At 40.0% G+C, this 25,423-nt stretch overlaps 4 protein-coding genes across 4 annotated transcripts; 2 read left to right on the top strand and 2 right to left on the bottom strand.

The window, feature by feature from the left end:
* The first annotated feature begins 1,882 nt into the window (after positions 1 to 1,882).
* On the top strand, positions 1,883 to 3,796 carry LOC133860546 (uncharacterized). The gene is made up of 2 exons (XM_062296131.1): positions 1,883 to 1,888; positions 2,861 to 3,796. Exons 1-2 carry the CDS (start codon positions 1,883 to 1,885, stop codon positions 3,794 to 3,796), a joined length of 942 nt encoding a protein of 313 aa, XP_062152115.1.
* Positions 3,797 to 8,789: 4,993 nt separating this feature from the next.
* On the top strand, positions 8,790 to 12,403 carry LOC133859640 (EID1-like F-box protein 2). The gene is made up of 4 exons (XM_062295119.1): positions 8,790 to 8,948; positions 9,057 to 9,113; positions 10,396 to 11,171; positions 12,066 to 12,403. Exons 1-3 carry the CDS (start codon positions 8,935 to 8,937, stop codon positions 11,150 to 11,152), a joined length of 828 nt encoding a protein of 275 aa, XP_062151103.1. The 5' UTR covers positions 8,790 to 8,934; the 3' UTR covers positions 11,153 to 11,171; positions 12,066 to 12,403.
* A 249-nt stretch (positions 12,404 to 12,652) lies between these two features.
* LOC133860545 (cell division cycle protein 48 homolog) lies at positions 12,653 to 15,076 on the bottom strand. Its single transcript, XM_062296130.1, has one exon. The coding sequence runs from the start codon at positions 15,074 to 15,076 to the stop codon at positions 12,653 to 12,655; it is 2,424 nt and encodes an 807-aa protein (XP_062152114.1).
* Positions 15,077 to 16,887: 1,811 nt separating this feature from the next.
* LOC133861626 (uncharacterized) lies at positions 16,888 to 20,481 on the bottom strand. Its single transcript, XM_062297419.1, has 4 exons — positions 20,335 to 20,481; positions 18,994 to 19,061; positions 17,258 to 17,741; positions 16,888 to 17,150 (listed from the first exon to the last, which is right to left on the bottom strand). Exons 1-4 carry the CDS (start codon positions 20,462 to 20,464, stop codon positions 16,978 to 16,980), a joined length of 855 nt encoding a protein of 284 aa, XP_062153403.1. The 5' UTR covers positions 20,465 to 20,481; the 3' UTR covers positions 16,888 to 16,977.
* Between the last annotated feature and the right edge of the window lie 4,942 nt (positions 20,482 to 25,423).

Genomic DNA, 25,423 nt, shown 5'->3' with positions numbered 1-25,423 from the left:
TTCGACAATATGTCGATGTTTTCGTTCGATAGCACCATTTTGTTGGTGAGTATGTGGGCAAGACACACGATGCTGAATGCCAAGTTGCTTGAGTAGGTTATTGACAGGACGGTATTCACCACCCCAATCGGATTGAATTGCTTTTATTTTGGTCATAAAGAACCGTTCAACATATAATTTAAAAGTGCAGAAAACTGAAAGAACATCACTCTTTAAGGATATTGGATAAAGCCAAGTATATTTGCTATAAGCATCAAGAAAGGAAACATAATACTTAGCACCAGACCTAGAGCTAACTGGGGCTGGTCCCCATACATCAGTATAGATTAAATCAAGAGGACCATTCGCAGAACCGGAAGCTGAAGAAAAAGGGAGTTGCTTGCTCTTTGCACCAAGGCAGGCAGTGCAAACAGTGGAGTCATTTGGAGAAGCAACTGGAAGCTGAAAACGAGAAAGGACATGGCGGACAACCTTCAAGGTGGGATGGCCCAGCCGGGAGTGCCATTGAAAAGCAGAAACACGTTCACCCACCATGGCATGACGGGGATGTTTATTTGTGGGAAAAAATTGATAGAGTCCATGTTTATTCGGCCCGTGGAGGAGGAGTTTCCCCGTGCGACGGTCCTTTAAGAAAAAATGGGAAGGATGGAATTCAAAGAATGTATTAGTATCTTTGGTGAATTTCTGAACAGAGATGAGGTTCTTGGAAATTTGAGGAACATGCAGAATATCAAGGAGATCAAAATGAGAACTAGGAGTAGAGAGTCGAGTTGTACCAATGTGTTTGATTGGGAGCCCCTTACCATTGCCAATACGGATTTGATCGGAGCCCAAGTAGTCTTCAGCCTTGATATTCAAATTGGCGAGATCAGATGTCAGATGGTGTGTAGCGCCAGAATCTGGGTACCAGTTCTGATCAGTGCTGCTGGATGGGGCAGAAAGATAGGCCTGAGCCTGAGAAGGCTGTTCTCGAGTGTATGCCTCATTGAATCTATTGTAACAATCCAAGGCAATGTGACCATAGCGGTTGCATACCTGACATAAGGGTCGGTTGGAGGAGGATCCACGGCCAGATGAGGGTCCTCGGCCTCTGCCACGAAATGGCCTGGAAGTGCCAGAGAAGCCACGGCCAGAAGAATGATTACCGCGGGAACCACGCATGCCACGGTTTGAGTGTGGAGAAGAGTTGCCCCGGGAGGCAAAGTTTGCACCAGCAACAGAGAGATCAATAGAGGCTTGATGCTTCTCTAAGCGCATCTCATGAGAGAGGAGATGGCCGTAGATTTCATCCACAGAGAGTGGTTCGGCTCTGGTTGTAACAGAGGTTACAAACGGATCAAAGTCAGAGCCGAGTCCAGCTAGAAGAAAGGACACCTTCTCAAAGTCATTGAGAGGTTGACCTACGACAGCAAGAGCATCACACAACGTCTGAAATGTGTGGAAGTAATCAGCGATGGAGGAAGATCCTTTCTTAAGAGTCGCCAATTGATAATGCACCTGCATGGTGCGTGCCTTTGTCTGAGACGTAAAGAGGGTCTCCAAGGTCGTCCATGCGTCGCGGGAGGTGGCACAGCGAGTAACATGGGTCAGCATTTTTTCCGAAAGAGCTGAGTTAATAGCTCCGAGCAGCAGTTGATCTTGCATGCTCCAATGGAGGAAGGCCGGATTGGGAGAAGTGGTGGAGACACCATCTTTGGTGGATGTCACAGTGGGAGGAGGGCAGGGTGTGGAACCATCAACATAACCAAATATGTTGCCGCCTTTGAGGTGTGGAACGATCTGAGGCAGCCAGACCGGATAGTTATCATTGGTGAGTTTGATAGGATTAAAATTGGTGAAGGTCACCAACGAAGGTGGTTGTGGAGGTGGGCTAGAGGCAGACATGACCGTAACTTGGGAAGAGAAAAAAAAAAAAAAAAGGAGAGAGAGGACGTGAGTCACTGTTGTGGCTCTGATACCATATAAAATATAAGGATTTGTGTTTGTGCTGCCTTACCGAATGTTGGTAGAGGCTGTTTGTATATATAGAGAAACTAGAACATAGTTACATGAGTTTAGGAGACTACAATTCTGATAGGAATGAAACACTACAATCTAATCTGAGTATTTGAATTCAAAATATTATCTTATCACTAGTTCCTATAATCTAGGTTTTATCTTTATCTTCATCTTGAGCGCGCATAGAATTAGGAACTTTATCTCGAGAAGACATATCTAGCTGAGGGGTAGATATGTCTTTAACACTTCCCAATCATGAGCCTCTCTAATAAAGCTCACGTTCTATTGAATGGACCCGCCCAAACTCTCCAAATTATCAGCCACTGACGCATCCTTCACCCGAGCAATGCCAAAGAGATCAGGAAACACTTCTTTCAGAATCGAATCTCCACACCACAAGTCATGCCAAAATCTAATCCTGCTCCCATCCCCCACCTCCAATCTAAGGAATTTGGAGAATTCTCCCAACCTTTCCTTATAAACTTCCACAACCCTACTCCAAACGCCCCAGCAACCTCTCGGGAGCACCACCCACCCCACAAACTTCCATACTTGGAGTCCACCGCGACTCTTCACCAAGCATCTCTATCCATGCCAAATCGCCATAACCATTTACCTAGCAATGCGCGATTGAACTGAACCAACTTCCTAAAGCCAAGCCCCCCATTCGAAATTGGAGTACAAACCTTCTCCCAACTCACCAAATGGTATTTAAAATCTTCACCCATTCCACCCCAAAGAAAATCGCGTTGCAACTTCTCAATGCGAGAAGCAACACTCACCGGTATAGGGAACAGAGACATGTAGTACGTAGGTAAGTTAGAGAGCGTACTCTTGATAAGGGTCACTCTCCCTCCCTTAGAGAGGTGGAGAAACTGTTCTTCCTCATTACCTCAGGGCTTCTACTGGTTCCTGTCATGATTTTTGTAAATATGGGAGGAAACATGCATTAGAAGCAAAGGCAAGAAGCCACATACTGAAGAGAGTTGTAAAAAAAACCCCTGACACAGAATATCTACTAGTCAGTGTAGATCTGCCAGGGAGGAAGAAGACGCCAGTGGTCAAGCTCAAACCGTCATCTGACTCCAAATCCCATGAGTCTGATATCCCTCAGACCATTAAGCAGGAAGTGCCAACACAATTACCTGTCAGCAAAAATCCGACAGAAAGTAAAGTTCTGGCGGAGAGGAGAAAGACATCAGGGGTCAAGTTTAAATCTTCCCCACATGCGAAAACCCGCACATATGATCCCCCGAAAACCATGAAGCGGGAAGTGTCATCATCTTCTGAAAAAGTGGAAGTTTCTTCGAAAAAAGGTTCATCAAAAGCTAAAAACTTGAACTTGTCTATGAAGCCGGAATCTTTGACAGTGAAGCCAATATCTTCTCCTAAATTTTCAGGAGGTGTAAGTAGCCTAAGAAAAGGTGATGTCAAAATTGGGAAGCGGGAAGTGTCATCATCTTCTGAAAAAGTGGAAGTTTATTCGAAAAAAGTTTTATCAAAAGCTAAAAATTTAAACTTGTCTATGAAGCATGCTACTTCTTTGAAGCCAGAATCTTTGACAGTGAAGCCAATATCTTCTCCTAAATTTTCAGGAGGTATAAGTAGCCTGAGAAAAAGTGATGTCCAAATTGGCAAGACGACTGGGACATCCAAAGTAGCTGTAAAGAAGGCCCTGCCTTCCCCAACAGCCTCATTTTCTTTGGAGTCTTCTGTCAATCGTGTTGCAGGATTAAATGAAAGAAAGCACAGGGATTTGAAAGCTGTGTCCCCTCTTATGAATAAGAACAAGATCTGAGAAGCTGAACCTAAGCAACTCAACAATGATGAGGTTGTGGAGAAAACCTTGTATGTCATCAAGATGGAAACTGAGAACAAAACTTTGGAATGTGATCAAAATGAAGGTTTTGCAATTGAATTGTCACCTGCTTTACCCTCATCTCCGAAGTCTTCATCCCTCCCAAATGCTCCTTCTTCTTCATCCTATGAAGAAGAATCTCAAGAGGAGTCTGAATGTATGATGAGTGAAGCAGAATATGACTCACTATCAGAAAACAATGTGGAAAACATAGAAGAAGCAGACTCCTCGGAAGAGGGATACAAAGGGAGGCCCACAAAGGCTGGGATGGTTTGTTCTGAAGATAAAAATTGCCAACCGTCGAAGTTAAAGTTCAGGAGGGGGAAGGTGGTTGATGTTCATTCTGTAAATAACAGTCCAAGGAGGCTCAAGTTTAGGCGAGGACCAAAATGTCAAGGCTGATACCCGAAGGAGAAGCTTTAAGAGGACAGAAGGAGTTGATGGTGACACGAACGGTTCCGAACCTGGTTCACAAAAAGTTGTTTTGAGACATCAAGATGTGCAGGGGAAGAATGCTCAGGGTTTGTTTAATAATGTGATTGAAGAAACGGCAAGTAAACTCGTTGAAACCCGGAAGAGCAAGGTTAAGGCCTTGGTCGGTGCTTTTGAAACTGTGATCTCCCTCCAAGACAAAAAACCTTCTGCAAACACTGTAACTTGAGTTAAAAAGGAACCTTTTATTCATTGACAATCCATTGGTTTCATAAAAGAGTGAGAGGAAAATAAATCTAGAGCTTGTAATGGAGAAGTGAGTAACAAGCTTATGGAGCTGCAGCAGTTCATAGAAGATTGCTACAGTTAACATTAGAGGGTCTGGGTGTAGAGTTAATGTGGAGAGTCTTGTGGTGTACTGACATGCTTCATATACATTTCTGAAGGGTATGCTGCTGCTTGCTTTCTTTTTGAATTTCATACCTAATGTGATCGATTTGTGCGTTGTGAATAAAATCTGTATAATCTCGACGTTATGTAGTTTGAGTGGGAAAATAAAAATCTATACAACTATGAGTCATTTAGTTTTATCTTCTTCCCTTTTTACTAAGAATTGAGTCTATTTGTAGTTTGTTAGGTGTTGCTTTTCCTCCTTCCAATACTATGACTAATCTAGTCTTTTAAGGTTACTTAATTTTTTCAAGATTGCTTCTTTTGGTGGTCATTTCCATTTGTTCAGCATTGGTCCAAATTTGTTCGGGCAGCATGTATTGTGCATGCTGTTGAGATTCCTAATTTACATGTGTGGCATCATCCCCTGTCCAGGATGCACCAGCTGGGAAGTTTTACTCTCTATAGACCATCGTTAGAGGATTTGAACTTCTCGTGCCCAAGCATCTAGCTCACTTTATTTGCACCAATCTCTCTCTCTCTCTCTCTCTCTCTCTCTCTCAAGTGGGTTTACAGCATCGCGATGCTTATGTCCTAGTTAGGGTTTCATGAGTAGAAATGCAACAATATCCTCTCTTGCAGTGCCATTTGCATGAGTAAGACAATTTTCAATGCTGTTTGCGTAATCTCAGATTTTGAGTTCCCTGAAGTAAGTTTCAAGTGCCATAATTCATAGTCACAATTCCTTTTTCTTTTTCTGAATAAAAGGCACGGGTTGCCTCCGTGAGACTCGGGACATATCTGGGTATACTTTCTGATCAGTGGCTTCAATTTGTTTGAATGAGTTGTTTCTTTCACTCCTTTATGCATGACTTTTGAGATATGCTGTGAGGATGGAAACAGAGTTTGTTGATTTATTTTAGGTGAGAGGGTCTCTTATGACACAGCTTAAAATGGCAGGATATTTACAATTCTTGTTTTTTCCTTTAGCATATGCTGTGTGCTTTTCTTCCTTTTCTTTTTTCTTTCATTTCCTGAATATCCAATAGAAAACAAGAGTATAAGAAAAAGAAAATGTTATATTTTGAAAACTGTGTTGGTGGATGAACAAATGGGAGTGAGCTTATGCAGATCCATTGCATGATAAATCTATCAACTTTCCTGTATCCTTGGAATGTTGTAGTTTTGTCTACTATGAACTTGAAATTTTTTTAAGCATTTGTTAGTTCAAACCACTCTTTGCTTGACAGTAACATGTTACCAGTTCTGAGTTTTATTCTGTTTCTGTTGTTGATGTATCACTTTCCAAGTACTTACTGGATACTGGTACATCCTTCTAAGCTTTTCTCTCCTTTGTATATGTTAATGAATAATGATCTTCTTATCAAAGCCCTAGTCCTGATGGCAATTTTCATTCCTCATCTTAAATATTCTTCTAGTCTAAATTGATAATTCTTAAACAAGGGAGGAAACATGCTATTGAAGTAAAGACAAAGCTCGTCATTCCCCCCACCCCCCTCCCAAAAAAAAAAAAAACACTGCACTAAAAAAATAAATAAAGAAAAAGCTTAAATATATTTTTGGTCCATATCTTGTACTTTCCTGTTTTCTGTTTTAGTCCTTTCATCTATATTCTGTCCAAAAATTTAATGACCTGCCACGTCAAAGTCATTCGGTGTCCGCGACGTGCCTCCAATGTCATGCCAATATTACTTGAAAAAAATTAAATTAAATTAAAAAGAAGTATTTTTCTTTTTTCATTTTCATTTTTTTTTTAAAAAAAAAAAAAGAAAAAAGAAAAAAAACAAAGACAATGGCAGGGGGAGATCATCCCTGCCGTCCCCCTCCAGGGGATCTTCTCCAGGGTGTCGGGGTGGGTGGACGGTTGGACTCTAAGTTTGATAGCATTCTTTTGTTCTTGGAAAATTTTAAACTCTCACAAGTACGATGATACAGTTTTTCTCCAGAATTTTTAAATTTAGGCCGTTAAATTGAAAATGTGCTTAGAGTATGCAAAAATCACATGCTTTTAAGGATAAATTTCAATTTAATAGACTGATTTAGAAGATTTTTCTCCCATCGAATATAGAGAAAAACTATTTCATAAGTTTGATTTTTTTGAGATGATTTATTTTTTAATTTGTTTCGTAGCTGTAAAATAACAGCTATAACTATAAGCCAAGGACTCAAGATGTACAGCATCCTTTACAAATTTCGTCTTTTCTGGTTCTCTCTTTACCTGGAATAAAAAAGGTTGATTCTTTTCTCTTTTTTTTTTTCTTTTTTTTTTTTAATTGCATCATTAGTCCATGTAATATGTCATAATTACAAATCACTCCCTATGATTTAAAAAATTTATAGATAGTCCTTGTGGTAAACTGTAATTACAAATCGATCCTGAAGTTAAATTCTATTACAAAAATTGATAGATTATGTTAAATGCCATGTCAGTGCTACATTAAACCAATAAAATGACGACACGTGTCCATTTGAATAAAAAATATAAATTTATTTAAAAAAAAATAAATAAACTTATTTAAAAATTTAACAAAAAAAACACAAAACGTAGCTTTTTACCGATTAGAATACTTCCAAATTATCTATCTGAATTTGAGAGAATTTGGACATGTGATTGTAAAATACCACTTGTAGAATTCACCTAACCAACTAAAAATTGGGCTACCCAACTACTATCCGGTCAAGTGGGTCTCATAAGTGGTCTCTCATAATCACTAGGTCAAATTCTCTCAAATTTAAACAAATAATTTGAAAAGATCATAATTTACTGTAACCAATAAAAAAGAATAAAAAAAAAAAAGAAGTAAAAAGAGTGAGAAGTCAAATATATAACAATAAAATTATATTTCTTTTCACATTGCACAGGATCAAGATGTGCAGTTTTTCGCACATCTTGTGGAGTGTGAAAGAAATATAGTAGCAAGGCCTTTTTTTTTTTTTTTTTTTTTTTTTTTCTTTTTTAACCGTAGTAGTAAAATGGCTTAAGAATATAAAATAGCTAATTAAGAGATAAACAATTATCTTTCGCATTGCAACAGGTTTTATTGTAATATATATATATATTTACCCCCTCTCTCTGTGTGTATGAAACAATTTTCTTTCAAAGATGGACCACCTTGTACAAAGCTTGGAGGCTTGACTCTTGAGTCCCCCAAAAAAACATTTATTAAAAAACAGTTGTTTTTTTTTAAAAAAAAAAAATTATTATTATTATTATTTTATGAAATAGACTCAAAAATTATTTTATTACACATTTTTTTTTTTTTTTTTTTTTTTTTTTTTTCAGTTTCGTCCCCTCACTCAAAGTTTTGGTTCTCCCTTGAGCATTACTCATAAGAAATTACCTTTTTATCTTCCCAAATTAATGTGACTCTCAAATTGACAATTTTAATAATCACATTAATTTAAAAAGATAAAAAGATCACCCATAGCATTACTCAATTTAAAAATAATAATTAAAATTTTGAATCAGAATCCTCTCTATTTGAAGTGAAAGAGAGATAAATTATTTTATAGTCAAAATTAAATTTTAGAGAAGGTAAATACGTTGCCACGTCTATTAAAATTTTAAATAACGCAATATCATATACATAATTAAATACAATAAAATATGTTTTAAACCATAAAATTGTTTCTTATATATTTTGAAGTTGAAATTGGTGAGGATCCTATTCCACCATCTAATCTTAAAAAATACAAAAAAGCAATTAAAAATAAAAAAACAAATCTAATCAATCTTATAAGGTACGCTTTGTCTTAAAAAAAAACAACAGAGCGGATAATAGAAAAAAGAAAAGAAAATAAAATCTGTGGACAGGGTAGCCAATCAACATATGCCACTTACACGCAAAGAATCTTCTGCACAGAATTGACTTCTGAAAATGTATCTCTCAGGTCCCGACAAAACAATTTAAACTTCAACAGTAAAAACACTGGTCATCTTCTCCGAAAATGACCCCCCACTACACGAATGCCAGGTCAGACTCTAAATATCCGCCACCTAGCCAGTCATCCCAAACTTCCAATCGTGGCGCACTGCCATTCGTCTTTCCTCTAAAATCCCGACTACTTTGTCACTCATACTTTCCTTAGCAATATATTACATTTCTTCTTCGATGTGGAGGGCATGCCATTCCTCTCCTCAGACGCTCCCAGCCCTGCGTTTCGCTTGCAATGCCTCTCTGTAACTGTGTTTTTTAGTTTACGAAACTGCCCCTACCCATAAAGCAAATTTCCCGATGCTTCCTTGCGTGTAATTGTTTTTTTTTTTTTTTTCGCTTCGTTTCTCTTTTCTGGGTTTTCCTTTGCTTTTTTCTGTGGTTTGCTGACCCTAAGTCTCTGTTGAATTTCGTCTGCGCAGAGTTGGGGGTTTTCTAGGGTTTTGGGACTGCGCGGAATGGGGGATTCGTAAGCTCAGGTGAGAATTTGGGTCTTCGATTTCGTTTTAGTTACGATCTGGTCCACTCTCGGATTCATTGCATAGGTTTTGTTTTGGTTTTGTAAAGGTCTTGATTTTCGTTCTTCTTTTGTAGAATGGAGTCGAGAACTATTGTGGGTTTTCGTTGAAACTGATTTGCTGCTTAAATTTTTAGTTGATTTTGTGAAACAAGTTGTGTAAGTTTGATGTGGAGTGCATGCAGATCTGGAATTTTAGAATTGACTGGCATGCTTTGAGAAAAGTCAGTGAAATTTAGTTAATTTTCACGTGACTGAAAGTGATTTGATTATTGGCAATTAACATATGCCTTTTGCTTTAAATTGTTTGGATTTTGTTTAACGAGTTGCAACCGAATTCTATTCGAAATGTATAGCTACCCATATCATTATACTAGTTCAGCCTTTCTTCTTTTGATAACCCACGTTTGGGCTCTTGAAAATAACGTAATTGGTGGGCTTTGTGGAATTTGAAGAATTTTCAGGTGGGTCCTAATTCTACTAAGATGTTGAATTGTTACATTTTACTTACTGAATCATTGCTTACGCAAGTAGAAGAAGTAATATATGTGCGAGTTAAGTGAATGTCATTGCACTATATTGCTTAAAAACCCTTTTAAGCTCTCATATGCCATAGTAATCGGACTTTGATGGACTTTCTGTTTTAGATCTAAATTTTATTGCTTAGTTGGGAATACTTCATTGTACAAATTGAAGTGTTTATGGACTGCAATTTATGTCGACATGGATATTGAGGTGATTTTTTTTCGTGTATATTGGAGAAGTTTCTAAGGTAGTGGAATAATAGCCATATGGAAAAAGTGACACCAATAGTGTACCAGGGAAATGTACACTACTTTTGTAGATACAGGCAATATTTTCCATTTCTTTTGTTTTTGTGCACTTGACAAGGGGATGAGGAAATTGCATTTGTGTATGTATCGACTTTGAAGCTTTTGAATCAGCTTTCTTGAATAGCACGTTTTACTTGCATTTCAGCATACTAAGAATGGCCTCTTGATCTAATTACGTTTTCTGTGGTTGAGATGTGACTGCTGGAACTATGCTCTTGCCTTTTAACTCTAGTGTTAGAAATTTTGTTATTCTACTGGAATTCCTCCATCAAGATCATGATTTTTGATTTTGCTTCTTGTCTGTAGTGCCTGGATGAAAACTTAGCCACCAAATGTCATCAGTTTGAACTTTAACTAAGAGAATTTTTTTTCTTGGTATGTTTGACAAGGATTTATGATATTTGTTAATAGGTGGCTGACAATGATTCTAACAAAGCAGTATCGATGCATACACTCAGCAAGCTGTCGATGCACAAAAGGCCATCTAAGCGAAGATGTGATATTCCTAGTATTTCAACATTTGAACTGGAACCCTAAGCTAATTGCTACTCTGTCCTGTGTATGCAAGTGGTTTGATGATCTTGCAAAGAGAGTACTATGGAAGGAGTTTTGCCGAACAAGAGCACCAAAGATGATGCTTGATCTGCAATCTAGTGGGAGTCACAATGTTGATGGGAACTGGAGAGCACTGGGGAAACTACTTATTTACTGTTCAGGATGTAAGAAAGGTGGCCTGTTCAATAGCATTCAAATCCCAGGCCATTTTGTTTATAGGACCCGGTTCTCTAGGACCTCAGGGAAGAGTTTTCTTTTGCCACAATGCAGAACAGATGTTTTATATGTGTCTGACCCTTGTGAACATCTTGATCAAGGGGAAGAGGGGGATGTGGGATTCTTCCGTGGAGTTTTCAAGTCGTTCTCAATGTCAAAGGTGCGGAAGATGCTAATCAAAAGGGGGGCCCAGCTTCATCCAACAGAGGTGTGCCCTTATTGTAAGGCAAAGTTGTGGAACATGCTGCAGGCTCAGATGATACCACAAAGTGCCAGCTGCAGGTTGGGTGCTTATGAGGATTGCATTGAGTATTATGTGTGTCTCAATGGACATATGCTTGGGATCTGCACCCTCTTACCTTTGTCTGATTCAGAAGAGGCATCTGAGTTGGAGTGATAGTTGGAATGAAACTCAGGTATCCTCTTGCACCAAGTATTTCCATGTTCTGTTAGAACTTTGGGAAGATCATGGAAGTGATTTTTTTAGCAGCACATCCACATCAATAAGCTTACTTTGCACTTTGCAGCAATATCAATATTTAACCATTCTGAGCACATTTTTAGTCATCTATAGAATTATACCAGACTTTCCCAACCCTGCTTGGCCAACTTTCACGTAGGCGTGTGTGTTCTTCATGGAGGCTAGGCAAGTTGCATGGGTTTTTATGTGCTTAAGTAAGCTTTATGTGTGTATACTAACTGTATAACTAGGTAGTTGTGAGATCAGGAACAACAGCTCAGACCGTATTGACTTGAAATTTTGGTTTTGGGCATCAAGTATGTTGAATTCCAATAATGATATTTTTACGCATCACTTAGTCTCTGAATAGCTACTCTATTAGTTTAAGACACAGCACCTTCGATGACAAATACTGCCTTGATTTAAAGTTAATCATAGCTTATGCTTATGTATGTTTGTCTTACCCTTCCTCTGTTGTCAATTTTGAGTATTGCAATTATGCTAACCTCTTATTGGAAGCAAAATTTATGTCTAAAACATGTCAAAGTTTATCCAGAAGATTTTTTCTTTTCTTTCTTTTCTTCTTCTTTTATTTTCTTTTCGTTCTTTTTTTTTTTTTTTTTTTTTTTTTTTTTTAATTTACTTAGTCAGTTTTACTTGAAAGGAATCATGTAGCCAACCCCAATTAGTTTGGATTAAGACAGCAGAGTTGAGTACTAGACTTCTATACTCCTTTGCTGCTGCTGTTTCTATCATATATGTGATATTAGGTAGTTTTTGTGCTTTCTATCATATCTGTGAAAGGGTTATTGGTTAATATTCTAACAAGACATATCCTTTCCTTGGACAGATTTCTAATCATTGAGCATAAAGTTGGGAAGGTAAAACATGTGATGAGCCTTTTGTTCAACTTATTTGGTGGAAGTTGGAACCAGAACATCGCAATATCATATGGACTTTCGAGTCTGCTGCTTCAGTCTGGCCTGGCCTTGCCAAATTTTTCCCATCGAAAGGCCAAAAACAGCTGCTAACCTTTTAAATCGTCCATTACATAAAATGTTAATGTGGAAACCATGTAATACCCGTGTACTGTACATTTATGTTCGATCCGTATATGTATTTGCAGGGCAGATTGGTTTGTGCGCAATAATCTATACACACTGGTTTATGATAAACTAGTTGCTTTAATTGCTTTCTTGATTTTCTCTACACCCTGCCTTAAAAGAATAGGAGTCATTTCATGGTTTGTAGAATCATTAAAATTAATGATCGTATAAACCTTGGAACTCATAACTCAACACTAGACAATCTATTATGCCGAATACACTTTTTATTTTTTTGAAAGGATGCCGAATACACATAATGGAATTGGAATGTTCTCAGGCAAAAATGGGGAAAAATCAGCAAAACTCAACAAATCTTGAAAAGCCCGAGGCTCTACTTATTATATTCGTTCAAAATAATATCAGAAACAACTGGCTTGACTAGCCCATTACATGGTTCTATTAGAGAAAACTTAAAATCAGACCCTAAGCCCCTGGGGCTGGAATGATGCAAGGTTCTTGCAAAGGCTTGGTACTTGCGGATGTCCGCCTCACTAACACTCCTCCTGGCGTACTTGAGCGACTCCTCAAAGTGAGCTGCCTTGATCTCCGACACTCCATTATCAGCAACCTCCTCTTCCATAGCTTCAGGGTTTCTTCTTCTTCTCTCCAAATCCTTCTCTATGTCCTCTCTTATAGCATACTTGCAAGCCCTCTGGCATATTTCCGTGATGTCAGCCCCACTGAAGCCTTGTGTAAACTTGGCAAGAGCTGCAAGGTCAACTTCTTTGGATATGGGTGATTTTCTCAGACAGGCTTTAAAAATCTGACGCCGCGAACTCTCATCCGGCAGTGGGATGTAAATCAACTGATCAAGACGCCCTGGCCGGAGAAGTGCCGGGTCAATTATATCAGGCCTGTTTGTAGCCCCAATAACAAAGATAGTTTTCTTGGATGATAACCCATCCATCTCAGTCAATATTTGGTTCAGAACCCTATCAGCAGCACCGCCAGCATCTCCCACACCGCTCCCTCTCTGAATGGCAATGGAGTCGAGTTCATCAAAGAACAGGACACATGGTGCTGACTGGCGGGCCTTGTCAAAAACATCCCTAACGTTGGCCTCACTCTCTCCAAACCACATGGTAAGTAGCTCAGGACCCTTAATACTAATGAAATTGGCTTGGCACTCGTTCGCAATAGCTTTGGCCAGCAGAGTTTTTCCACAACCAGGAGGGCCGTAGAAGAGAACTCCTCTGGAAGGAGACATGCCAAACTTTTCAAACTTTTCCGGATGCTCCACCGGGTATTGAACCGTCTCTTGGAGCTCCCTCTTGACGCTCTCAAGGCCACCAACGTCTTCCCAGCTCACATGGGGCACTTCCACAACTGTTTCGCGCAAAGCAGAAGCAACGCTGTTTCCAAGAGCCACTTTGAAGTGCTCGTTTGTGATAGCCATGGAGTTGAGAACCTCGGCATCAATCGTTTCATCCTGATCCATATCAATCAAGTCCATCTTCTCTCTAATACATTGCAGCGCAGCCTCGGTGCAAAGAGCTGCAAGATCAGCACCAACGTGCCCATGAGTCTCCTTTGCTACTTTCTCCAGCTCCACATCTTCCGAAAGCTTCATGTTCCTGGTACGCACCCGAAGAATCTCAAGACGACCGACCTCATCCGGAACACCAATGTCAATCTCTCTATCAAACCTCCCGAACCTTCTCAGCGCCGGGTCAATGCTGTTTGGTCGATTCGTAGCGCCAATAACAATGACATGTGCGCGAGAGTTGAGCCCATCCATGAGTGTCAGCAGCTGGGAAACAATCCTCCTCTCCACCTCCCCGTTAGTCTTATCACGCTTGGGAGCAATGGAGTCAATCTCGTCTATAAACACAATGGAAGGAGCATTCTTCTCCGCCTCCGCAAACGCTTTCCGCAGATTGCTTTCGCTCTCTCCAGCCATCTTCGACATGATCTCCGGCCCATTGATACAGAGAAAGAAAGCACCGGTTTCATTAGCAATAGCCCTTGCAATCAGGGTCTTCCCGGTGCCGGGAGGCCCGTAAAGCAGAATTCCTTTGGGGGGCTTCACACCAATAGTCTTGAAAATCTGGGGATGCCTGAGAGGCAACTCGACCAGCTCTCTTATTTGCGCTAGTTGTTTCCTAACGCCGCCAACATCTTCATATCCAACCTCGTATAAGATTCTCTCCTCGTCCTCTCTCTTCACAGGCTCTCCTTGACAGTAGATTTCCGTGTCAGGCGCAACCAAGCAGCATGGTCCAGGGTCCGTCTCCATGACCTTGAACTCCGAGCTCCTCATTCCGCCTCTCACAACAAACAAATCGCCTTTCCTCAGCGGCCGAAACGAGCCTTCAAAGTAAGGCCTTAAATAGGCGTCGAAGAGGTTCCCGGTGAGCCCTTCGACGGAGTCGTCGAGGGGAAGAACGTGCACTTTCTTGCCGTCGTAAACGTTCGGGCATTCGTGGACGGAGACCATGTCGGCGATCCTGACTCTGAGGTTGGACCTGATGACCTTGTTCATGCGGACCCTCGACTTGTCGCATGCCGAGTCCGCAACGACAACGCAGACGGTGTCCCTCCGAAGTTTGCCCCTGATCAAGACCATATCGCCGTTGAAGACGTTGAGGCTTTCCAAGGTTTCTGGGTGGAGTGCGACGACCGAGTTGTCGCCGTCCTGCATGTCGTCCACGGCCAGCCTGTTCGGAGTTTTCTTGGGCTTGAACATGGCGGCGCAAGTTTTCTCGTCTCTTTTCCTTTTGCGAGAACTCATGGACTCCTCTGGGTCAGTTTTCATGGTGATCGGATTCTAAACAAAGACGCAAAGAAACAGAAAGAAGAAGAAGAAGAGCAAGAAAGAGCAAGAACAAGAGCGTGCAGTAAATTAATTTGGCATCTGATGTGAGGTATTTATATACAGGTGATTTTTCGGACGCTTTTACCTTTTCCTAAAGGGATAAGGAAAACTCTACGGTAAAACTTGGAATTTTTTTTTCTTTACAATTCCTTGGGAGGAAAGGAAAACGAAGTCGGTAAAGGAAACACGAACAACAATTAGCGTGAATTTTCCTATTTTTATTTACTTCTGAGAGCGTTTTGATCAGTGATTACCACCTCCTGCCTGGATATCTATTCTTTTATTTTTTAATTTTTTTAATTTTTTTTTTAATTACCCTTGCTCCTTGTTATTGGGCAGGGCGCCCAGCTCCCCAGCCTGAGCAAGTTGCTCAAGTAGGAAGGAGAACTTCTGCTCGGGCTGGGGCTTCTCTTTCACTACTCTACAATTTTTCATACCTTCCTCATTGAGCAAGGAATTGTAGGAAATCCAAATCCGACAATTCCACCTTAAATTGGATTTTTTTTTTTTTTAAAGGCAAAATCAGTAATAAAGATCTCAATCGTCGTCGAATATCTCTCTTTTTGTACGTCTAGTCACCTCTCCCTGTTGTGATTCTCAAGTATTTTTTGTTGTTGCAGTAGGTGTTGCTTTAGGCAGAGCTATCTTGAGACTACCCTTTCAAACCACAGATTTTGGCGGCCTTTTTCTTGGCTAGTGACAAGAATCCAATAGGTTAAGCCTTATATTTGGCCTATTAGTAGTAGATCTTAAGATTTTATTGCAATGTATTGGAATTTTTTTGGGTTGCCCTACTCATCTTTTTTGCTTTTCTTTCATGTACTAAAATCCCTTTTCCCTTTTCCTTGTATTTGCTAGAAAAAAAAAAAAAGAAAAAGCTATCCAAATTTATCTTAAAGATCTCTAATAAGTAGGCTGCTTATTCAAAAATATTAACTACAAACTTCAAATACTAAGTAAGCAATATTTCCTTTTTTATTATGTGATTTGGAAGGCAGACAATGATAATTCTTTCATATCTTAAATAATATTTTGATTTTTTTTTTTTTTTTGTTGACTTTCTTAGAAGGACAAATTTCCTACAAATTAATTTGTAAGAAACTCCTACAAACCAGTATTTAAAAGCGACATGCATTCTTTAAGCTATTAAAAAAGCACGAGAAAAACACATGCTATTAAGAAAAACATATAATTCTCACATGCTAAGGGACATGTCACTTTTAATGGTTGGTTTGCAAGAAATTTGTGTCCTTAAAACAATAGTTGATTATAAGAAAAGGCAAAAACATTTGTTACACACACTCCAAAAATTGCTGACATTTGCCACATGCATTTCGGCACGTGTACGGACACTGTACACGTGTTGATCAGGTTGCCACATGTAAATCGCCACGCGTGCGACTCGTGTCAGACCTGGAAGTCACTAACTGCACATTTTGACACGTGTATCTTAATACACGTGTCAGATTAGACACATGTATTGTAATACACGTGTATTACAATACACGTGTCCAACTGTCAGACACGTGTATTTCAATACACGTGTGTATTTTGTGTTTTTTTTTTAAAAAAAAATTCCAAATTATATTTTTTATTTAATTAAATAAAATAAAAAATACAATTTGAAATTTTTTTTCAATTTAGTTTTGTTATTGTCTTTTTAAATTTGTTTGGGTTAATTAATTTTTTTTAAAAAAAAATATACTTATTTCCGACCACAAATAACGCAATATTTATTTTACCCAAAAATATCACAAAATCAAATTACATAAACCAATAATTAATAACGTATTTGTTAACTATGCAAATCTTTACAAACAAAAAATAATTACACAAAATATCTACAAATCCGAAGGGCGTCCCTGCGAAGCACGAGGTACCGTCCCAGACGTGTTCTCGCCAACCGGCGATTGCTGCACAAGGGATGGTATAGCGGGCGAAGGTGTAGCGACAGGGGAGTGCTGGCTTAGCCGTCGTCCAATAGGCGACAACGTACCAACCATTATCGCATTACCTGCAAATAATATAGACAATTAAAGTATATAATATTACTTGCAAAATTAAAGGGGTAATGAAAACAAATTGAAATTAATTTTGTCCTATACACAATATAAATCATACCTGCAGATGCACTACTAACTGACGACGTACTACCTACGTTTGCAGGTGAAGACTGAGCACCAAGACATGGTTGTGATATTCCCATTGAGGACATGAAGACATCGAACTGTTGCATGCGTTGCTCCATGGCGTCGAATTGTTGCATGCGTTGCTCCATGGCGTCGAATTGTTGCATGCGCTGCTCCAACGTGTCATTCCTCTCTCGTACAGCCCGTAGCTCCGCTTGAATTTTTTTCATCTTCCGGGCATGTTCGGCCCAATCCCGAGACGTGCCCTCAGATGGTCTCCCCTGTGAGCGAGGCCTGTATGAGAAATATGTCCCCCGAACAGGTGTAACGTTCGGCCCAACCTGCCGAACCCTCCCCGCGTACTCAGGCCTCCCAACCGCCTGTTTGTACGCGTCGTTAGGTGCCCAACGCACCGTGTCTGCTGAGACGCTCTGCGTGGCGGCTGGATCACTGGATAAACTCTGCATCATCCTCTCCTGTACGTCGTCAACATGAAATACTCATATACTGAATAATGACATATCACACACATAATTTAGAAATATTAGTAAATTAGATCAGTAGCATACTCATAAGACCCGTGTATCTTATGTGTATATGCTATGTACACCATAATTTCACAAATTTATATAGTTAATAAGATGAGTTTTTTTTTTTTTTTTTTTTTTTTTTTTTTTTTTTTAAATGAACACAAAACTAATTTTATTTTTTTTAATATATATTTGGAAAAAAAATAACAGTTGGCCACGTGTAGGTAGACGCGTGTATTTTATATATGTGTCCAATTGGGGTGTTTATACAACTAGCCACGCTGTCAAAAAGATACGTGACTAATTGGACGCATGTCTACAGTAACCGGTACTATAGACACACGTCCAATTGTAGGGTTTTTTGTAGTGACGCTACTCACCAGTCATATTCATTATATATATATATATATATATATATATATATATATATATATATATATTTTTTCCACTTTTCAATATGAAAATAAAAGGTAACATTGTAAAGTTGAAATATATAAACGAGAATTTATATGCTACTGATTTTTCTAAAAATTTGTGCATTTTCAACGGGAGAAGATAATAATTAGAATATAATCTTCTTTTTTTCTTGAAAGCATGGGAGGTGGGTCGCGGGATACCGACCACCTCCTTAAGATGGGGGTTCCCTGCAAGCCGCTTCCGCGGGGTTGAGCGTGGATCACCTTAGAACCCAACCACCACCTACAGAGGGGATTTTTCCCACCGTCACCCCACCCTCCTTTCTTGTTTTAGGAAATATGTTGATATGGAAAAGACGCACACGTAACAACGTTTTATAATCTTTGGTTTTTTTGTACAAGTGAAAAACAGGCCTAGTGGCAGGTGAACGAAAGAACTAATCTTATAAACTCCAAAAAGCCCAAAGAGCCAACCTTATCATTTTCTAAAACCCCGAAGAGTGTTTTAATAATAATGAAAACCATATAGACCATGTTTGAATATAACCAGTATGCAGAGAGGATTCATAAGTGGAGCATGGCTTCACCTTTGCCTTTTGACTTAAGAAGGTTTATATTTCCGACCCAAAAGATAAGTTGGTATTAGGGAAACTCAAAAGCATCAAAATTGACCAAAACTGAAAAACAAGAAATACGAACAAAGATCACAATGAACTGCATGCATGATACTGCGATCCAATTAAGTATAAACAAGGATAAAAAGTATATTCATAGGATCATACATCCTGCAAAAGCTCTGTTTCTTCTGCTTCAAAGTCCATACCTGCAATGCTCATCCGGCCGATGTTAACTGCATAATTTAGTTCTCAAATAAGGGACGACAGGCATTTTAATTTTCAAGATATAAAATTTTGACATTAAATCACAGTATAAAAGAGCTGTACATAATGAACAGAAGCTTTAGTCTACTGCTATTAGAAGTATACTGTTGTGGCCCTGTGAAACCAAAGGAAAGGCAACTGAAGGAAAAGCTCAAGCTCAAGCTGGCGATATGGTGTTGTTGCTGACCCGCTGAGTATAGGATAAAGGATGCGCAGTAAAATTTGTTCTAATTCTGAAACTATGGGGACATGCTACTACTGCAATTATTCTTGCAATTCTGATCCTAGAAAAATAATGCGCTCCAAATATGACTTAAAAATCATTGCAGTGACCTGCATAGTAAAATCCTTTTTTTTTTTTTTAATAGGTAATCAGAGAAATTATATAAAAAGCGTAAAGGTGCCCCTAAGCATATAGGAGGTATACAAAAGAACACCAAAACAGGAAAGAGGAAGAAAAAGGAAAAAACCCGCAAACCCCAAAAACATGAGGAAACCCAAACACCCCAACAGGAACCAACCCAAACCTGCATAGTAGAATCCTATAGGTTGCACCCAAACAATATCCTAAATCAAGTTTCATGTCTAGCTTCAGGGAATTTAATTGTCATAGTAATCAACATATGATGTCTGCTTCCTTCGGAAAAGTCAAAATGAGTTGATTTTAAGAATTTCAACTGAGTTGCATTTTTAGCATAGCCACTCTTACAAAGGCTATTGTCTTTTTGCTAACATGAAAAATAAGATAAAAGAAAACACAAGGGAGAAATTCATTTTAGTCTGAGAAACAATTCAGATGTCATTTTAAAGGATGAAGTTGAAATCTGGCAAGCATTGATATATATAGGCAAGCCAAAACCGTCCTAGTAGCTATAAGAAGTTAATTTTTCCCTATATTCTCTTCTAAACATCCCTTATGCAATTATATTTACCTAATCTATCTTTCTGTTCCAAAATGGTCAAAAGCATAGTGGCTAGAAGCCTAGAAGTTCACATTACTTAGGAGTCTCACACATGCTAGTCGTGCACTGCACAAATGACTGAAGTTAGAGTGGACAATAAAAACCAACACACTACGAGTTGATAACAATATTTAAACAGCTGTGTGTCAAGAAACCAAGCAGGTAGGAGAGCCTAGACCATTGCCTAGATAACAGAATCTTTTCCATACAAGTTATAAAACAGAGATTCAGAGAGAGAGAGAGAGAGAGAGAGAGAGGAAAAAAAGACTGCATCACATACCAATAGCGTTTAGTCCAGCTAATTTAGGCATAAACTGCCTGATATGATCTTCTGCTGCTTTCTCAGCTTTCAGTGTCTCACACACAAAAGAAACAAAAATCTTGTTCTTCCTTTCCCTTTGCTCAACCATGCCCACAACATCCTTCTCCCACCTGCCTCCACATAAACATGAGCATGGAAAGGGATTAGTTATTCACATGCAATTATGATCCATGTTAACGAAGTAAGAGATGCAATGAAAAGAGAAGAGGACTTGGGATTTATTATTAAAGATAGAATTTTTTTTTTTTTTTGATAAGTTAAAGATGGAATTTTAAATGATTTCAAACTTTTTTTTTTTTTTGATAAGTAATGATAGTTTTATTGAAAGCGTAAGGCGCCCCTACGTACACTAGAAGTATACAACAGGAAACACCTAACTAGAAAGCGAAAAAGAAGCAAGAAATTCAGCAAAGCTGATAGATAAAGGGTACAAATAAGCCATCGACCAGACATACAAGGTATGGAGAAACAACTCTAGCACCTCCTCTAGGGAGCTCTATAGATTCTCAAAACACCTAAGGTTTCTTTCTCTCCAAATACACCAAAAAAGGCAAATAGGCACCATCTTCCAAGAAGTAGCGCTCCCAGATCTCCCAGACTTCCACCAACAAGCAACTAAGTCAAGCACACTCCTAGGCATGACCCATGAAATACCAAAGCGGGAGAAAATGTTGTTCCATAGAGCTAAGGCCAGATCGCAATGCAGAAGAATATGGCCCACTGATTCCCCATCCCGCTTGCAAAGACAGCATCTATCCACAATAATTATGTTCATCTTCCTAAGATTGTCCAAGGTAAGAATTCTGCCTAGAGCTGCAGACCAAGTGAAGAAAGCTGCCCTCGGGGGAGCCTGAGACCGCCACACACACTTCCATGGGAACCGAGTACCTCCAGGACACATCATAGAACCAAAATATGACTTCACCCTGAACACACCTTTCTTGGACGGGACCCATTTAAGACAATCTGCCATCTCAAAATTCACCTTGGTAGAGCCCAGCACCTGGAAGAAAGAGGCAAAAACATCGACTTCCTATAAAATATAAGGATTTGTGTTTGTGCTGCCTTACCGAATGTTGGTAGAGGCTGTTTGTATATATAGAGAAACTAGAACATAGTTACATGAGTTTAGGAGACTACAATTCTGATAGGAATGAAACACTACAATCTAATCTGAGTATTTGAATTCAAAATATTATCTTATCACTAGTTCCTATAATCTAGGTTTTATCTTTATCTTCATCTTGAGCGCGCATAGAATTAGGAACTTTATCTCGAGAAGACATATCTAGCTGAGGGGTAGATATGTCTTTAACATGCCCCTGCAATCTTAACGGTATAGGGAGAACGTTGAGATTGGAACGAAGGAAAGCAAAACGTGCGGAGGAGAGAGGCTTGGTGAGAACATCCGCTAGTTGATCCTTGCTGGAGATGAATTGAATGCGGATGGTCTTCTTAGCAACCATGTCTCGAACAAAATGAAAGTCAATTTCGACATGTTTTGTTCGTGCATGGAAAACTGGATTTGAAGATAGGTAAGTAGCTCCGATGTTGTCACACCATAGTGTAGGAGGACGTGTAAAGCTGAGCCCAAGTTCAGAACATAGAGACATAATCCAGGAGAGTTCAGCTGCAGTGTTTGCTAGGGATTTGTATTCGGCCTCGGTGCTGGAGCGGGCAACAGTGTGTTGCTTTCGACAGCTCCATGAAATAAGATTTTTTCCAAGGAAAATACAATATCCACCCGTAGAGCGACGATCATCTTGGTCTCCAGCCCAATCTGCGTCGGAATAGGCCTCAATGGAAGCTGTTGGGGCACGGTAGAAGTGAAGACCATACTGAACTGTTTCCTTGAGATACCTTAAGAGTCTCTTTACAGCCTGCCAGTGTAGATCCGTGGGATTATGCATGAATTGAGCAAGTTTGTTCACACAGAATGAGATGTCCGGTCTTGTGATGCAGAGGTATTGCAATGCGCCCACTGTGCTGTGGAATAAAGTTGGATCAGAGAATAAATCACCTTCAAAAGCCGAGAGGTGAGTAGAAGATGCCATTGGACAGTTGATCGGTTTGGCTTCAATCATTTTGGTCCTTTTGAGAATGTCCAAAATGTACCGATGCTGAGACAGAATAAAACCAGTGGAGCTTGGAAGAACTTCAATTCCTAGGAAAAAATGGAGTTTCCCGAGGTCTTTGACAGCAAATTCCTGTTTCAATGTCTGTAAAAGTGTAGAAACTGCAGATGGTTTAGATGATGTGATTAGAATGTCATCTACATAAATGAGTACTAGAGTAGTGTAAGCAGCCGACTTATAGATGAAGAGAGATGTGTCTGATTTGGATCCATGAAAACCAAGCTCCAATAGTTTACCACTAAGTCTGGAGAACCAAGCTCTTGGGGCTTGTTTGAGGCCATATAAAGCCTTTGTGAGTTTACAAACATGATCTGGAAACTGAGGATGAGTAAAACCGGGAGGCTGAGACATGAATACCACTTCAGAAATATTCCCATGAAGGAATGCATTTTGTATGTCAATTTGATGAATCGGCCAGCCATTGGACAGAGCAATTGATAGAACAATGCGTACCGTAGTAGGTTTGATCACAGGGCTGTAGGTTTCACCATAGTCAATGCCCGGTTGTTGATGAAATCCCTTAGCAACTAGCCTTGCTTTGTACCTTTCAATCGATCCATCAGCCTTCCGCTTTATCCGAAAAACCCATTTGCAGCCAATTATATTAGAAGCTAATTCAGGAGGAACCAGGGTCCAAGTCTGGTTCTGTAGTAAAGCATCAAATTCGGTGTTCATGGCAGCTCTCCAATTTTTATCCTTCACAGCTGTAGAATGACAAGTAGGCTCAATCTCATCAGTAGAGGACTCGGCAAGCAGGGCTCTCGGGAGGGGGTACCGAACTCGACCATCTGTAAACTCTCTAGGCTTGGAGATGTTATTTCTAGCACGAGTAACCATGGGATGAGAAGAAGTAGGTGGAACTAAAGGAGGAGTTGAAGAAGCTGAAAAATCAGCTGGAAGTGGGGAATCAGCAGAGCTGGAAGATGCTGAAGAGAGGGACTGCAGTGATGGAGAGTGCAGAGAGGGAGAGGAAATTGGAGAGGAGGGCTCTAGGACAGGTTGTGGGAGCTGTGATGCTGACTGTGGTAGGAGAATGGGCAGGGAGAGCTGTTGTCGAGTATTGCAAGAATTTGACTCAAGGGAGGATGAGGGAGGAGTATATGGAAAAGTAGATTCATTGAAAATAACATCTCTTGAGATGTAGAGGCGATTTGTGGGCAAGTGGAGACATTTGTAGCCTTTGTGAAGAGGACTATAGCCGAGGAATAAACAAGGGACAGAACGTGGCTGAAACTTGTTTGAATTATATGGACGTAAGTTGGGCCAACATAGACAACCAAAGGTGCGTAAGAAGGAATAATCCGGAGAACATTTGAAAAGTGTTTCAAATGGAGAATGATTTTGTAGAACTGTGGTAGGCATGCGATTGATTAGATAGCATGCAGTGGAAAAAGCATCATCCCAAAATTTGAAGGGTAAATGAGCATGAGAGAGGAGTGCTAGACCGGTTTCGACAATATGTCGATGTTTTCGTTCGATAGCACCATTTTGTTGGTGAGTATGTGGGCAAGACACACGATGCTGAATGCCAAGTTGCTTGAGTAGGTTATTGACAGGACGGTATTCACCACCCCAATCGGATTGAATTGCTTTTATTTTGGTCATAAAGAACCGTTCAACATATAATTTAAAAGTGCAGAAAACTGAAAGAACATCACTCTTTAAGGATATTGGATAAAGCCAAGTATATTTGCTATAAGCATCAAGAAAGGAAACATAATACTTAGCACCAGACCTAGAGCTAACTGGGGCTGGTCCCCATACATCAGTATAGATTAAATCAAGAGGACCATTCGCAGAACCGGAAGCTGAAGAAAAAGGGAGTTGCTTGCTCTTTGCACCAAGGCAGGCAGTGCAAACAGTGGAGTCATTTGGAGAAGCAACTGGAAGCTGAAAACGAGAAAGGACATGGCGGACAACCTTCAAGGTGGGATGGCCCAGCCGGGAGTGCCATTGAAAAGCAGAAACACGTTCACCCACCATGGCATGACGGGGATGTTTATTTGTGGGAAAAAATTGATAGAGTCCATGTTTATTCGGCCCGTGGAGGAGGAGTTTCCCCGTGCGACGGTCTTTTAAGAAAAAATGGGAAGGATGGAATTCAAAGAATGTATTAGTATCTTTGGTGAATTTCTGAACAGAGATGAGGTTCTTGGAAATTTGAGGAACATGCAGAATATCAAGGAGATCAAAATGAGAACTAGGAGTAGAGAGTCGAGTTGTACCAATGTGTTTGATTGGGAGCCCCTTACCATTGCCAATACGGATTTGATCGGAGCCCAAGTAGTCTTCAGCCTTGATATTCAAATTGGCGAGATCAGATGTCAGATGGTGTGTAGCGCCAGAATCTGGGTACCAGTTCTGATCAGTGCTGCTGGATGGGGCAGAAAGATAGGCCTGAGCCTGAGAAGGCTGTTCTCGAGTGTATGCCTCATTGAATCTATTGTAACAATCCAAGGCAATGTGACCATAGCGGTTGCATACCTGACATAAGGGTCGGTTGGAGGAGGATCCACGGCCAGATGAGGGTCCTCGGCCTCTGCCACGAAATGGCCTGGAAGTGCCAGAGAAGCCACGGCCAGAAGAATGATTACCGCGGGAACCACGCATGCCACGGTTTGAGTGTGGAGAAGAGTTGCCCCGGGAGGCAAAGTTTGCACCAGCAACAGAGAGATCAATAGAGGCTTGATGCTTCTCTAAGCGCATCTCATGAGAGAGGAGATGGCCGTAGATTTCATCCACAGAGAGTGGTTCGGCTCTGGTTGTAACAGAGGTTACAAACGGATCAAAGTCAGAGCCGAGTCCAGCTAGAAGAAAGGACACCTTCTCAAAGTCATTGAGAGGTTGACCTACGACAGCAAGAGCATCACACAACGCCTGAAATGTGTGGAAGTAATCAGCGATGGAGGAAG

The sequence above is a fragment of the Alnus glutinosa genome, chromosome 2 (assembly GCF_958979055.1).
Source record: "Alnus glutinosa chromosome 2, dhAlnGlut1.1, whole genome shotgun sequence".
NCBI classification, from domain to species: domain Eukaryota; kingdom Viridiplantae; phylum Streptophyta; class Magnoliopsida; order Fagales; family Betulaceae; genus Alnus; species Alnus glutinosa.
The sequence above is the reverse complement of the archived record's forward strand: the minus strand, read 5'-3'. Positions and strand labels throughout refer to the sequence as shown.

Excerpts from the sequence above, each read along its gene's own strand:
- LOC133859640 (XM_062295119.1), top strand. Across the intron at positions 9,114-10,395 it reads TGGGGGATTCGTAAGCTCAG|GTGGCTGACAATGATTCTAA; the intron begins GTGAGAATTTGG and ends ATTTGTTAATAG.
- LOC133860545 (XM_062296130.1), bottom strand. The coding sequence starts at position 15,076 with ATGAAAACTGACCCAGAGGAGTCCATGAGTTCTCGCAAAAGGAAAAGA.
- LOC133861626 (XM_062297419.1), bottom strand. The coding sequence starts at position 20,464 with ATGGTTGAGCAAAGGGAAAGGAAGAACAAGATTTTTGTTTCTTTTGTG. Across the intron at positions 19,062-20,334 it reads AGCTGGACTAAACGCTATTG|TTAACATCGGCCGGATGAGC; the intron begins GTATGTGATGCA and ends TAAATTATGCAG. Across the intron at positions 17,742-18,993 it reads AAACAGAGCTTTTGCAGGAT|GAGAGGATGATGCAGAGTTT; the intron begins GTATGATCCTAT and ends GACGACGTACAG.